Genomic DNA, 14,337 nt, shown 5'->3' with positions numbered 1-14,337 from the left:
GTATGGTACAAAAAAGGCAAGCTCTGAATGCAGCTGGGCTGATTCAGCCTGCCTGAGAGGAGCTGAGCATCCCTCTGTATTCGTAGTCACACCAGTGTATCCACTGAAACAGCCCAAATTCCTTTTCATACTCTTGTCACTCCAGCCCAGCCTTTGCTGTCTCTCTCCTGCCAGGAGCACATGGGAATTCGGAGGATTTGAGGCTTTAGTCCAAGCTATGTTTTCATGCTCCTTTCTTCCTTCCTGTTTACAACATTTTTTTCCACACATGGTATCTGCACAGCCAGGTACTCCTGGGTTCAAGCAAAGAGCAGAAGGGATGGAAAACCACCATGTTTCTCTGCAACAGCTGAAGCATAACAAATAAAAGTTTCTGGGAGTTCAAGCGAGACATTTCCACAGTGCATGTTTGCTAGAGGAAGGGAGGCTCTCTCTCTCTCTCTGTCTCTCCCTCCCTCAAAAAAAAAAAAAAAAAAAAAAGCAAGGAAGGGTACACAGTTGTTGCACCACTTTACGCAGTCTTGGGGCAGACAAACAACCTCATTTCTATTGCTATGATTTTTGCCAAACATTGCTGATGGGAATGAATTCTGTACTGAGACTGCAGGAAGGCAAGGTCCTCGAACAGCTCACGGAAAAGAACATTATATATGTTGAAAAAGCAGGAGGTACCATTCTCTTCCTGCAGGGACTCAACCCCTCTTGGGTCCCAGTCTCTGGAGAAAAGATTCTTTTAACTTGGTCCCCAGCCTCACCTTAGCACTGATACAACATTTTCAACGAGCACATTGTATGCCAGGCCAAGGACTCCTCTCTTTGTCGACCCTGTCTGCCTGTTGGTTTTCCCATTTGGTTTCTCTACTGTCATTTGTCTCCTTGTGCTGCCTTTTGAGCTCTTCCTTTGCTGAAAGCCCATTCCTCTTTTTCTCTCTAAGCAGCAGTTTTCCTTACAGCATTTGTTGTGGCTAATTTGCCTTCATTCATTCCTCCATAATTTCCCTTTCTTTGCAAGGGTTTTAAAGGTCTCTCTTGCTGGACATTTTTGATACTAAGAGCCGCAGTTTTGTAATACCCAGTCTTTCTCTACAGCACGTGGTCCGAGGCCAGGCTTTGTATCTGGCCCTACACCATCTTTGCTGTGCATGTTGGCTGGGAAGGGCAGGTGCCATGGTCTTCAGTGGACAGAGTACACATTCCTCAGGGTGTTTGACCACGGGTGCACACAAGATCCAAAGGGAGCCACGCCAAGATAAATACCCCACCTCAGCCCTCCAGCCAGTATATTGAAGCAATTCCTCATTTTTGGACAGGAGAAGCAGTGGGGCCTCTGCCCTGAAGCATAGCTCCCCAAAGCACAGTCAAGAGCCTTAGCCAAGAATCAGACTTCCTTTGGTACTGGGGCACATTGAATGCTCTTTGCTTAATTGCCTGGGGCAGACACAGGAGTTTGAGACCAATGGAAAAAAAAATGGGGAATCCCATCGCCCAACACGACTTCTCAAGCCTGTCCTTTGATGAAGCTGTGCTTGCTATGACACTAGAGAAGCCAAGGACCTCCCAAGCAACACATCAGGCTTCAGCACACACTTACAGATGATGGTGAGAGTTACCAAGTTGACTGCAGTTACCAAATTGATGGTGAGGGAATCCATGCTTCCTACAGCTTTCTGCCACGTTAGCCGTAGTTGGCCAAGGGGCTGCCAGTGCTGGCTGGCCAGCAAGGGCAGACATTGATCAGCAACCGCTGGCCAGCTGGCCTCTGCAGCCAAGCCCTGTTCTGTTTTTGGTGAGCAAGGATGCTCACTGGGTCTCTCCCCATCAGTTGTTGAGTCTCATGACACCTAAAAGGGGTGGGAAGGGACTGCTGATTTGGGAGAGAGCAATGAGATATGGGATGGGGTGCCCCATGGCAGCAGCCCCTGCACAGCTCCCTATTACATCAACCACTCCACTGGCCCTCGCCCTTGAGCCTTGGCCCTGCAGCCTGATGTGGTGTGGACACATTGCACAACACTCTTGGCCCCTCTCCCCTGTCCTGCCGGGGCTGTCCACTGGCTGGCTGCTAGAAAGCTGAGCTGTTGCAGCAGCCTGCAGATTCCCAATATGGAGAAGATCCTCCATCCACCCATGTCTCCAGCAGGGCACTGAGGAGGTGGCAGGACCAGGAAGGGTCCCTGAGGACCTACTCAAGCCTGCTGGTAGAGTGGCTCTTGAGGGAGCATGGCAGGGGAAGGAGAGCCCCTCTGGAGGGTTGGAGAAGCTCAGCCTCCCTTCAGGCAGCAAACTAGCAGGGCTACGTCCAAGAGGTGCAGAAACCACCATGTCCTGTACCAGGATGTGCTGGGGTAAATACCCTTTGAATGAGGAAGAAAAGCCAAATGAGACATGATGGGCAGAGTGGGGACTAGTTCTACAGCACTCCCCTAGAGACAAGACATGTGCAGCCTCTTCCTCATTCCAGGGAACAAGCTCTTCTCATCCCTCTGCGAAGCAGGAGGGGTGTGGGGAAAGCTGAGAGGAAATCACCAAGATCACTGCACAGGGCCCTAGCACTGGGCTAAATATAGCCACTATCTCAGCTTCCCAAAGATAAGAGCCTGTGTCCACAGTCTGCCACAATGCCCTGCCCAGACTTCTACCTACCTTTGCTTCAGGAGCAAACACCGAGCCACAGTTGTGCAACACCCTGCCTCGCTCACGGCAAACAGGGGCAGAAACGCACCCTGAGCCACCTCGTGTGCGTTCTGTCCCTGGCATTGTGGGCTGGCTGGAGGAGCAGCATCTCCCTTGGCACTCCATGGTGCCGAGCTGCCAGCAACGTGCAGGAGAAACTTGTGGTGGACCAGAGTGACGAGTGTGAGTCAGGTCGGGGCTTCCACCAGTTTTGGGGCTCATCCCATTAAGTCCACCACTTCCACCCAAACCTCTCTGCACCAGTGACGCTGAGGCTGTCAAGGTGCAGTGGCTTTTCCTGGAGAAAGGGAGGCAGCACTGGAGGGGTCCATGGGCCATGACCACCTTATCCCATGTCTGTCTCCTGGGGAAATCGGAACATGGGTCCCTTCATTTCTGCTGTAAGCCCTGTCATTATGTAACACATGCTAAAGTCCCACCATACCCTCAGCACATAAAATATTACTGTAAATCTGCAACACTCCTGCAATGGGTACATCTTTTAGCTCTCTCTCTCCAAATTAATACTACCATTGCTTTTATCAAAAAAGAGTTTGTAAAACAAAAAAGCTTTTTTCCCCCAAAAAAACCCTTTTGCTTTGCAGAGTAATAAGTTTATTAAATGGCAACTTCCAGCAGGAAGTCTCCAGCTTTAACAATAGCTGTCTGTTTCCACAAGTTAATGGAAAACAAATGTTGACACTTCAATCCTGCTTTTCTGTTTTGTAAGGAAGGTGAGAGAGAGCAGCATTGTCTGCATCTGTGCAGTTAAAGGCCACATGTGGCACAAAAATTATCCCCGCTGCTACCATGGAGAGAAAGTAAATGCACCATCCCTGCCTTCCAGCAGGCTTTACAGCCTCTGCTGCTTTCCCATGGAGGTGGCATTTGTCCAGAGCCACTCCCCTGACAGCGAGGCCAGCTCCATGCACACTTTCCAAATTTCTGAGGACGCTGGGCTCTGTCCTGACATGGACTCAGGAGCAGCAAAAATGGGAACTGGAGGCGGGAGGACATTTGGGAATACTCCTTGGCCCAGCTAGACCTACAAAGCAGTGGGGTATATGACAGAGAATCAGCTCACCTTGCAGATGTCTTCAGGATGTTGGAAACACCTTTCCAGCTCTGCACATGTGCTGGACAGGGAGTCTCATGGAGCTGATCTCTTTGCCAGCCAGGCCCTGTTGGTGTTTTTTTCCTCATGGACAGAAGCCCCCTCTACAAAAAAAAGGTGCTTTTTTTCCACTGCACATCGCAAATGTTGTCTGGAAAGCAGTTTTTTACTATCCTCTGGAGATTTCTACCCAGAGCCAGCACCGCCCTGGCGCTGTGGCCCGCAAGATACGAGTGTGAGAGTTGCCCTCCTCCCCACCTGGCCCGGAGCAGCCAAACATCCTGGGCAGCTCAGAGAGCAAGACTGGTGTCCCAAAAAGTCTTTCCTGTCTCAAGAGCACATTCCCATGGGTTTAGCCGCCTACTTGTGGCATCTGGAAAGCCTACTCTGCCCTTCTCAGTTTTGGCCCCTCAATTCAGGAAGGACACTGGAATGTGTCCAGAGAAGGGCAACAAGGCAAGTGATGGGTCTGGGACACGAGTTCTTTGAGGAGTGGCTGAGGGAGCTGGGAGTGTTGAGTCCAGAGAAAAGAAGGCTCAGGGGAGATATTAATCACTGTCTATAAGTGCTTGAAAAGAGTCTCTTCTCCCAGGTAACCAGTGACAGGACAAGAGAACACAGTCTTAAGCTGCAGCAGGAGAGGTTTAGAGTGGACATTAGAAGGAACTTCATCACAGAAAGGGCGGTTAGACATTGGAATGGGCTGCGCAGCAGGAGTTGGTGGAGTCACCCTTAGGTGTTTAAGGAAAGACTGGACTTGGCATTTAGTGCTATGGTTTAGTTGACATTGTGGTGTTCGGTCACAGGTTGGACTCAATGATCTCAAGAGGTCTTTTCCAGCCAAACTGATTCTGTGAGTCTTTACACACAGGGACAGGAGTCGAGAGGTAGTAAGGGACTAGGAGCGGCCGACGCCTGACACGGAGCTTGTCACTTCTACCACAACGAACTTGCTCTGCCGCGGGGGAAGTGGAGGGGCTGCTCAGCGAGTTTCCCCCACACGGGAGCCCCGGCGCTGCTCAGGGAGCTCCCTCGGTGCCCGGCCCTGCCCGGCCCCTCAGGCCCCGTTGGCCGCCGCGGCCCCGCCCACCGCGCGGGCCGCGCCCCCTCTCGTGCCGGGCGCCCGCGATCGGAGCGCTCTGACTGGCTGGCGCCCAGCGGGGCGGGGCCGGGCGCCCTTAAGAGGCCGGCGCGGGCCCCGCGCGGCGTGAGGCGGTGTTGTCGGGTCGGTCCCATGCACTGCACCAGGTACGGGCGCGCCGCCCCCGCCCGCCGCGACCCCCGGCTCCTCCCCTCTGCCTCCCCCGCCTGCCTCCTGCTCGCGTTCGCTGGCTCCTCGGGCGCGCTGGAGCGGTTCTGGCGCTCCCGTCCGCGGCGCTGTTCCTGGGGAAAATCGGGATCCTGCGGCTTGGCTCCTGCAGCCCCCGGCCGAGCCGGGAGCGGTAGATCCTGCGGCTTGGCTCCTGCAGCCCCCGGCCCAGCCGGGAGCGGTAGATCCTGCGGCTTGGCTCCTGCAGCCCCCGGCCCAGCCGGGAGCGGTAGCCCCGGGGCGGCGGGGCTGCCCCTCCGCGGGGTTCTGCTCTGCTGCCTCTCCCGGCTCCGGGCGGCGCGGCTTGGCTCGGGTGGCGGAGGGGGCGGGCTGTAGCGAGTGAACGCCGCCCGGACAGACGCCTGTGGGAAGCGGGCCGTGCCCTGGATCGTGGTGGGAGGAGGAGGGGAGCGGGGTGCGGAGCGCCCGAGCGCTGCTCCAGCCGTGTCGCGGCTGCGAACTTCGGCTCGGCAAGTGCGGCACGGCCAGCCCCGTGCGAGGGGTCACCTGTCCGCAGGTAGCGTGGGAAGCAGAGCGGAGGCAACCGAAAGGGTTCGCCAATGGAGGTGTAAGTAATTCCTTGGCTCTGGTTTAATTCTCCTTCGTAGAATGACAGGAGGGAGGAATGAGTGGCGACAGACATCCTTTTCTGGAGAGAGTAAAGCTACAAGAAGAAGTCCGGAGGCAGAGTCAAGTTTGTTCTTCTTTTGAGGGGTGAGGGAAAGGTATTGGCCCCTGTACCTGCATATGGCTCCCTGCTTTGCACTTTTTGCCTTCTGGAGCTTTATTTCCTGAATGAGCTCTCAAAACTGTATTCATGCTCTCACCTTCAAAGCATCTGAAGTTTAAGACAACCCTCCTCAGTCCCAAAAGGGGAAATCTGTCTCTGGCTGAGAGCTGGGCACCAGCAGACTCTCCAGTGCAGAAAAAGTTGTCTGGGATATCAAATGTACTGGCAGTTCATAAAAGCACAGGGCTCACGTTCATGGTTGGTTATGAAAAGCTCTTGCTATAGTTTTTAGCTTGGGAAAAAAGCTCCAAGTTATGCAGCTGGGCTGGGTATTTAATGCCTCTTCATTCTAAAACTGTGAATTACCAAGGCTTACTATGAAACCTGACTGCTCAGAAGTTACAGGAATTCAGCTGAATAAATTTCCCAGGGAAAAGATGCAATGCAGATGACTGACCCAAGAAAGAGAAGAAGCGTTGGAAACTGCATTAATTTAAAGGAGGAAATGACCTATATAAAGTGTATATGAACAAAATCCTGGCAAAACCAGGTAGAGATGAGCAGAATAGTGTTAGCAGACAGGCGGATCTGAGGTGTCTGTCTTGTGCAGCCTCCCTTGAGCTGAAAGGAGGCACTGCAGAAGGAGTTGGCTGGTGGGTGTGTTGGGATGCAAGCTTTGGCACATAGTAATAATGAATAAACAGGTACCCTTGCTGAGTGGATGCTGTGAAAGCCTGCACAGAGCTGCTGTGTTGGTGTTACAGGGTGGGGAGTTAAAGCACTGAAGTGGAGAGTGTCGCCCTTGCTTTTTCTTGGCACGGGAGCAGCAATCAAGTAGTAGAGCTGGCAGCCACAACTCTGCTGCATCACAAGGCCAGTGGTCACTGCTACTCTTGCTGCCTCATCCCTCTCTGTGTGGTGGGAGTAGCTTTGGAGCCTGGCCTGCAGCCAAGTAGGACTTTTATTAAGGGAATACTCTGTTTAAAGTCAGCTGCAATACAGTTGACTGTAGGGGGATGTGTGTGATAAATCCATCCAACAGTTCATCCAGAGCCAAGCCGAAGAGAGTCTGCCAAAAGCATCCATCTGAACATCAGTGTAAGGGCAGGAGCGATAGGTGCAGTGTTCTGGGAGCTGCCTGGCTGCAGAGGCAACTCCAGGGCTACATCTGGCAAAGTGCCCTACAGTGGATGCATGGAGAGAGAGCAATAAATAGAGCTGCATCCCTGGAGGAATGGGATAGGTGCTAGAGGGGCCCATGGTCTGTGCCTTCTGGCAGAAGGACTTGCTTCCAAAGCCTCAGTGAACCTCAGGTAGGTGAGTTGTGTTTGGCAAAACCCTGTGGCTGTATGGATGTTTTCCAGGGGCTTAGCACAAACCCTGTGGAGGCTTGAGGCGCAGACTCTGTGCTGGAGGTGAAACTGGCTGATGTGCCTTCTGAGCTGACATTTGTTTTCAAGTGGAGTAGAGGGAAGAAAGCTCCAGAGCAGTGTTGGCAAAGCCTGTGCCCTGCTGTTGTGTCAGACTGTTGCTATCTTTACAATACTACTTGGAGGCACTTTAGTTGGAGCAGTTCTGAGGGACAGTGATTAGCAAAGTGTGTAGCCCAACTAAGCGAGTGCTTTTTGCCTGACATCTGGGGTTTTATGAGAGGTGAAGTTGTGTATGGCAGATTGTGACAAACTGAGTTCCTACTCCTAAAAAAGCTTGTGAAGCCCGAGGGAGAATCTCTCCTGGACGGAGGGAAGCACAGCAGGAATGCTGCTTTACGTAGCATTGAAATTTGATAATCTGGGGGTTTTGTGAGCATTGGCAGGACAGAGCCATGGGCTTTGCCTTGGGTTGCAAATACTCTGGAGCCTGCTATTGCTAGCCTAGTAGAACGGTGCCTGCATGTGTGCCTTCAAACGGGGACTCTGTCCCTATAGCAGTCGGAAGAGCTGTTCAAGGGCACAAACAGGCTCTGGTCCTCCCAATTCTGCTGTAGTGTGTTTATCACTGTCTGTAAATCACACCATGCAAGTACCTGCCTTTAATTAAGAAGCAAACTTATTTGGGATGGCTGGGGGGAAGTGATATATCAAGTGTCTGACAAAATTCATATTCAAGTGCTTTTCTGGCATCAACTGATCCTTCTTCTCATCTTCCAGAGTATTAGACTATTTCCCTCACAAGCAAGCGATGGCTGTGGATGTCGCGATGCAGCTGTACCTGTGCTCTTCACCCTTGCGAAGAGAGAAGTGTGCCTGCAAGACTGCTCCAAAGCCAAGCAAGCCGCTGCGGCCCTGCATCCAGCTAAGCAGCAAGACTGCACTGAATGGACCAGAAGAGTCAGCAAACTCCTTCACACACAACAAAGCGAAGAAGAGGGTGTCGTTTGCAGATAGCAGAGGCTTCGCTCTGACAATGGTGAAGGTGTTCTCAGAGTTTGAAGATCCACTAGATATTTCTTTCAACATCACAGAGCTGATAGACAACATCGTGGGTCTGACAACAGTGGAGAAGGACAGCTTTGTCCTGGATTTTGTTCAGCCCTCAGTAGACTACCTGGACTTCAGAAACCGCCTCCAGACAGACTGTGTCTGTCTGGAAAACTGTATGCTAAAGGAGAAATCTATTGTGGGAACAGTGAAGGTGAAGAACCTCGCTTTTGAAAAGACTGTGAAGATCCGGATGACGTTTGACACATGGAAAAGCTTTGTAGATCACCCGTGCCAGTATGTCAAGGATACGTATGGAGGGTCAGATCAGGACACGTTTTCCTTTGACATCAGCCTGCCTGATGGAATTCAGTCACACGAAAGAGTTGAGTTTGCCGTCTCCTTTGAGTGCGTTGGGAAGGTGTACTGGGACAACAACAGGGGCACAAATTACAGGATCATTCGGTCAGAACTGAAGTCTGCCCAGGAAGCTGTCCGTCCCCCACAGGCTCCTGACTTCGGCAGTGCATTTGACCGGTTTGGGAGCCCTCGGTGCTCCTATGGCCTCTTTCCTGAGTGGCCCAGTTATTCAGGCTACGAGAAGCTGGGGCCCTACTATTAACCCAAGGACAAAGGTCAGGCTGACTGTTGCTGGTGTGTCTGCAGGCCTTGGGGCTGGTCTGAACACAGGTGTATGAATTGGTGGAAGAAGTATGGCTCTGTGTAGCTTAGTGTAAGCCTCCCAGCAAAACCAGATGTGCAGTGCTCTGCTGGCAGGGGGCTTATAGTCAGAGAAGCAAATCTGGCTCTGCAGATGATCAGAGGACCAGGGACTGCTCCTGTCTCGTCAGCACTTCTTCTTCCTCTTCAGTAAAGATGCCAGTGTCCAGGGAAACACTACAGTGCTTATATTGCCTGTTCAAGCTGTGTAGTGGTGGCTGCTTGGTATTGCCTGCCTAGTATTAAGAGGCTCTTTCAAAATATGTCCTAGTATTATGCTGTTAGTGGGCCCTGCTACAGCTGCAGGGTTCTCCTTGCAAAGCCAGCCTGTGCCTGTCAGGAAATAGTGTGGTTGGATTGCCGGGGATGGAGTCCTCTCTTTGCACCTATCCTTGTAGTGAGGCCCTTCCTACTGGAGGCAGAAAGCATGTTTTGGAAGTGAAAATGCAATGTGATGACAGGAAGTGTGGCCCTACAGCCGGCCGTATTAGGAGATGTGCCTGTGGAAGAGGATCTGGTATGCTTAGTCACTGGTTGTTGTATCAGATGATCTTGAAAATCTCTCATACCATTGGTGTTACCAAAAATAGAGATTAGCTGTAGCTGTGTGGTGCTTGTAACACAGCTGTGGGTTGACATCCTTGACTGCCTTCTTCAAAACCTTCCTGTTTCTTTAATCACAAGTGATCAATGATGCTTTTTCCCCTTGATGGACATCTGAAGTTGGCTGTGCTGGACCCTGAAAATGCATTTAATCCTCCTGTGGACTGTAAACCAGAGTTTTGTCCAGCTGGGGCTCAGGGTCCTGTGCAGGAGACTCTGTTAAGGTGTCACAGGAGCTAAACACAAACAGACCCCCTGACTGTCTATGCTGTGTCCTGTACAGTAAGGTGACTGTTGTGTACCTACTGTGATGGAAGTGCCTTGACTGAGAAAGGGGTGGTACATGCAATCCCAGCAATGCTTTCGTATGAACAGGCTTTGGAACTGATGTTGCTTTTAAGATCTGAAAATGGTTTGTTACTCTGTGCCACGGACTGCTTGGCAGATAAAGGCATAGCACTGCTTGCACGTGAGGGTGCTGTGGCTGTCCTGGATGAACGTGCTGGGCTTCCCTCGCTGCTGGAGCAGTATCTGCCAGTTTGACCTGCAAATGCCCGGACTTTGCATCTCTGACCATAAAAAGTGGCTCACCCCACCTATGCAAAGAACTAGCCATGAGGAGAGTGAGATGTGGGGTTATCCTGACAGCACCCCTGCATGTGAGACAAATCACAGATGTGAGCCATCCCTGTGATTAAAGAGGTGGCTTGTCTTCTGGCTGTGCACTGAGGCAGTGAGCTTGGCAGTGCCAAACAGCCTCACAGAGCTTCTTGGGTGCTAACCGAGAAGAATAACTTAATCCCTCAGCTCAGAGAGAGAGAGTGTGGAACAGTTTGTAGAAGTCAAGGGAATACTTTTTTTTCTAGTGCATAAGCTTTATATAATTTTGTGTGCCTCTAGTAGCCTGTGGATGTGCTGGAGAGGAGCAACAGGCTAGGCTACTTTGTTAACATAGCTTTTAATTCTGGAGACTACTGTATAAATACTTAGAGGCTGTTTTACTCTAACCTAGAAGGGATACTGGGATCACTGTTGGATATCAAAAAGGACAGGAGCTTGCAGGAAGAATAGCTGGCCTTCAAGAGCTGCTTTTTCAAAATACAGAATCAGTATGTGTCTTTACTGTGCATGATCACTTAGTCGAGGTGGTGGATCTACTTGCTAGCCCAGAACTCATCAGGTTTGGTTCCTCTGTTCAAACAGCTTCCCAAGTCAGCCCTTAGAGCCTGCATCTGGTCTCTGGAAGGGACTGTTGCCTAGCTTGGCTTGGTTTTAAACTTCAGGCAAGTTTGAGTGACACTGATACTTTTTATTTATTTAGTGTGTAGTGTTGATGTTGTAAGACACTGACTGTAGAGAAGTCGTGTTCTCCTGGCACCTTCTTGTGCCTGTGGAGAGCTGTTGGTGAGCCAAAACAAGGCATGTGGGTCTGGGGTGCTGTGGATGGTGGTATCTCCATACAGGCTTGTTTTCAGGCTGTACATTGCGTGTGCTTAGGGAGGACATGGAAGATAAGCTAGAGGAGCAGTGCTGTAAGTAAAAGCTAGGTTGGGAACTGACTATTTGATCAATAGCAGTTTAAAAATGCTACTTGTGGCCTTTCCCCTTTTCCCTTTTTCCATTGCCAATGTGAACATAGAAGTGAGGGGCTTGCTCTCCTTGCTCTATGCCTGGAAGTGCCTTGTAGGATGTTTTGCATGTTTGTTTTTAAAAGATATTTTTGTACACAACATTCAAGTGGAAAACGCACTTTATAATTGCCATGTAATGACTCTTTTAAAAAATATGGCTCTGTTTTTATCTGATTGTTAAAATAAAGGTGGAACAAAATCTTGGCCGTGTATCTTGCTTAAGCACCCATGGGGCTGGGGAGGCGATTTGGACACGGGTCCAGCTTCCTGCAAGAGACCATAGGCAGCGAGGAGCACGCACCCACTCTGAATTCTGCTGCTCGAAACAGGAAAGAGCTGCCTATTCCTGCTGCCTTCCTGCCAACACTAATGCTTCCATTGCCTCTGCAGCCTGGGATGGGAGGAGCCCCGACCCTTTTCTCTGTGCTCCTAGGTTTCCCCACTAATCACTGTGTTCCCGAAGTGCTCTTCGCTCTTCCCCTGCTTGCAGCCTTTTCGGGTTTCTCTGCTTTGGAGTCAGTCTTCGTTCTCCCTCTTCTCCCCTTCCCCCACCCCGGCTGGATCTGGGATCAATGCTTTACTCTCTGTCTGGGTACCGGGGTGTGATGGATGCTGGGAGAGGTGTTGCGGAGGGAGGGGCAGGCTCTTTTCTAATACCAGGATCAAGTGTAAGTTAGACCCTTCCTTACGCCCAAGTATTATCCCCGTTGCCACTACAATACCAAGCGCTAGCCGGAGGCGTGCCCCTTTGCAGAAAGGGAACAGCTGCTGTAAATGCCAGCCAGGGCCAGTTTCGTCATTTCGACCTGACTTTCACCACAAAGATTGAGCCTCGGTGATGCTCTGAAGGTGTTGTAGTTCAAACCATCAACTACCGAGTCGGGTGGGATTTGCTGCCTACAGATAAGGTAAGATGGAAAGCTGTGGGGGAAGGGGAGGAAGATGTGTTTGTCTTGGTGTGTGCTGGTTTGAGCAGACCTCTGGGCAGTGCTTCCCATCTTACTGCAAAGCCTTGCAGGGTGAGCCTGGCCTTGGCTCTGTACAGGGATAAAACCGAGCACCTTCTGATTGTGGCTCCCTCCAAGTCTCCTGCCATCATAAAACAACTTTTTTAACTGCTGTGGTTCTTTTAGTCAAACATACAGCACAGGTTTCTGTTAAAAGGCAATTGGATTTTTTTTCTGGCTACATGAAAAAAAACCACCAAAAAACTTAAAAAGTAGCTGTGCCCCTGCCTCAGGTGGTTGGGGTGGCTTAGCCGGGGCTGTTTTCACATCTGAATGCTGGCCCAAGCTCGTGATTGAGAAAACTGCAGCCAGACACTTCCTTTAACAGCTTTGTGGCTGAAAACCCCATGTGAGGACAGTTTCAGTTTAGGACGTAAGGGAAGTCCAAGCCATCTAGGGCAGCTGAGGAGATGGTGCAACATTAGAAGGGCCAAGAAACTGCGACTTTTCACCTAATGCCCAGGTGTTATATGCTAGATGATATAGATATTGCAATTGCTGCATTCATAAAACCCTTGGTGGCAGATTTGATTGTGTACTTGCTGGTTCATATACAAAGATTTCTTAGAATGCTCATGCCATTGCACCCCCTCCTCCAGCCACTTTTCTCTGAAGTTCCCAAGCCTCTGTATCCTGAGGGATCTCGGTGCCACCTCTGGGTAGAGATAGATAGCTAAGCTGTGGTATCATCGTGATGTTGGATGTGTTCGGAGGTTCGGGTTTCCAAAGTTTGTGTTCCAGAGACAGTTTGATTAAGTATTCCCCTGTTCCTCATTCACCTCCCTTTGGCAGTCTCCCATTAGTGTGGGGATGCTGTCCTCCAGGGGAGCAGCTCTGCTGAACCACTGCGGTCACAGCAGCCTCTAGAGCACACCAGATTGCAGGTCCTGGGTACAGTGACAGAGGCAGGATGTAGGCTCCCCACACCTGCATCCTGGCAGAGTGGGGTCCAAAATGTTGTATGAGCAACCCACGTTCTTGCTTCAGATGTTTGCTGGGGGACCCATGTGGGAGATGCTCTGGGGAGAAGCTGCCCAGAATGAGATCATGTGCAGAGGGACATGTCTCTTCCAAATCATGGGAGTGTAAATGTGTCCAGATAGTACTTTGCTGCTGGACCAAACTTTTCCTTGGTTTTTAAATGTAGCTCTTAGAGGCACTTTCAGTGGAGCGTGGCCTGTGGAAGATGTGTCTGCCTTGCAACGGGAGGGCAGCATAAGAGGGGACAGAACTAGAGTGTGTCATTTCCCAACAGCAGTCAACTGTTGGTCTTCAGTTTCCTTTCCACAAAGCAGCAGCAAATGAGCCTCTCTCAGAGGCTGGGTGTTTGGGGGAAAGTCTCGTGACCATAAAGCAGGGGATGGATGTGACTTACGTTTCAGTATGTCCCATGGAGTTCCCTGTTGCTCTGTAGTCTCTCCCTTGTTCGGGCACTGCCCTTTTCTTCCTTACACACCATGATGCTGTTTCCAGTGTAATCATCTGACTCAAGCATCAGTTTGATTTCACAATGTCTCCCACGAACTTGTGTGTGGTCACAGGGGGCGGAAGGGCATTTGTGTGTAGAGGGAGGAGGCTGTGCTGAGGACACAGCTCTCAGCAGCGCCAAGAGCATCCTGTACCCCTGGGAACTGCACAGAGCTTTGCCAAAAAGCCAGCAGCATGGGGCTAGGTTGTGATGCTTCCAAACTCCCCATGTGTTTCCACAGACTTGGTCCTACTGGTCTGTTCAGCTGGCTCTAAACTATTGCAATAAACCATATTTATGTCCTTGGGATTTTTTTTTTTTTTTTAATTTTATTTTTATGGAACTAAGCTTCTAACCAGCTTCTCTGGCCCAGCAAGGTTCTGCTGCTCTGCAGCCAGAGAAGCTCCCTAGCCTGTCTTTATCCCTCCCCCTTGGAGTGGTACCCTGCCAAACAGTTAGCTGTCTTTAAAGACCAGTTATTGACATTTACACAAGGCTTAAAGAAAGAAAATGGGTGTCTTTGTGGAAAAATAATTGCTGCTGGCCTGTTCCTTTGGCACAGATAAGTCAGACCAGTCACCAATTTAAGTACTTTGGCTCCTGAAATGGGATATGGGCAAGTCCTTCCAGCTGGTGCATTAGTCACAGATCTCCACTCTAGT

General features: G+C 50.8%; 1 protein-coding gene across 4 annotated transcripts; it reads left to right on the top strand.

The window, feature by feature from the left end:
- Positions 1 to 5,000: 5,000 nt before the first annotated feature.
- PPP1R3B (protein phosphatase 1 regulatory subunit 3B) lies at positions 5,001 to 11,391 on the top strand. 4 transcript variants are annotated; one of them, XM_040065665.2, is made up of 3 exons: positions 5,003 to 5,035; positions 5,705 to 5,810; positions 7,977 to 11,391. In XM_040065665.2, the coding sequence occupies exons 2-3, from the start codon at positions 5,722 to 5,724 to the stop codon at positions 8,866 to 8,868; spliced, it is 981 nt and encodes a 326-aa protein (XP_039921599.1). In that variant the 5' UTR covers positions 5,003 to 5,035; positions 5,705 to 5,721; the 3' UTR covers positions 8,869 to 11,391. The 4 variants fall into 4 exon arrangements, with proteins under 4 accessions (XP_039921600.1, XP_039921599.1, XP_039921601.1 ...); XM_040065666.2 differs by lacking the exon at positions 5,705 to 5,810 and having other exon boundaries at positions 5,001 to 5,035; XM_040065667.2 differs by lacking the exons at positions 5,003 to 5,035; positions 5,705 to 5,810 and adding an exon at positions 5,538 to 5,664.
- Positions 11,392 to 14,337: the final 2,946 nt, after the last annotated feature.

Source organism: Hirundo rustica, chromosome 5, assembly GCF_015227805.2.
Source record: "Hirundo rustica isolate bHirRus1 chromosome 5, bHirRus1.pri.v3, whole genome shotgun sequence".
NCBI classification, from domain to species: Eukaryota; Metazoa; Chordata; class Aves; order Passeriformes; family Hirundinidae; genus Hirundo; species Hirundo rustica.
The sequence above is the reverse complement of the archived record's forward strand: the minus strand, read 5'-3'. Positions and strand labels throughout refer to the sequence as shown.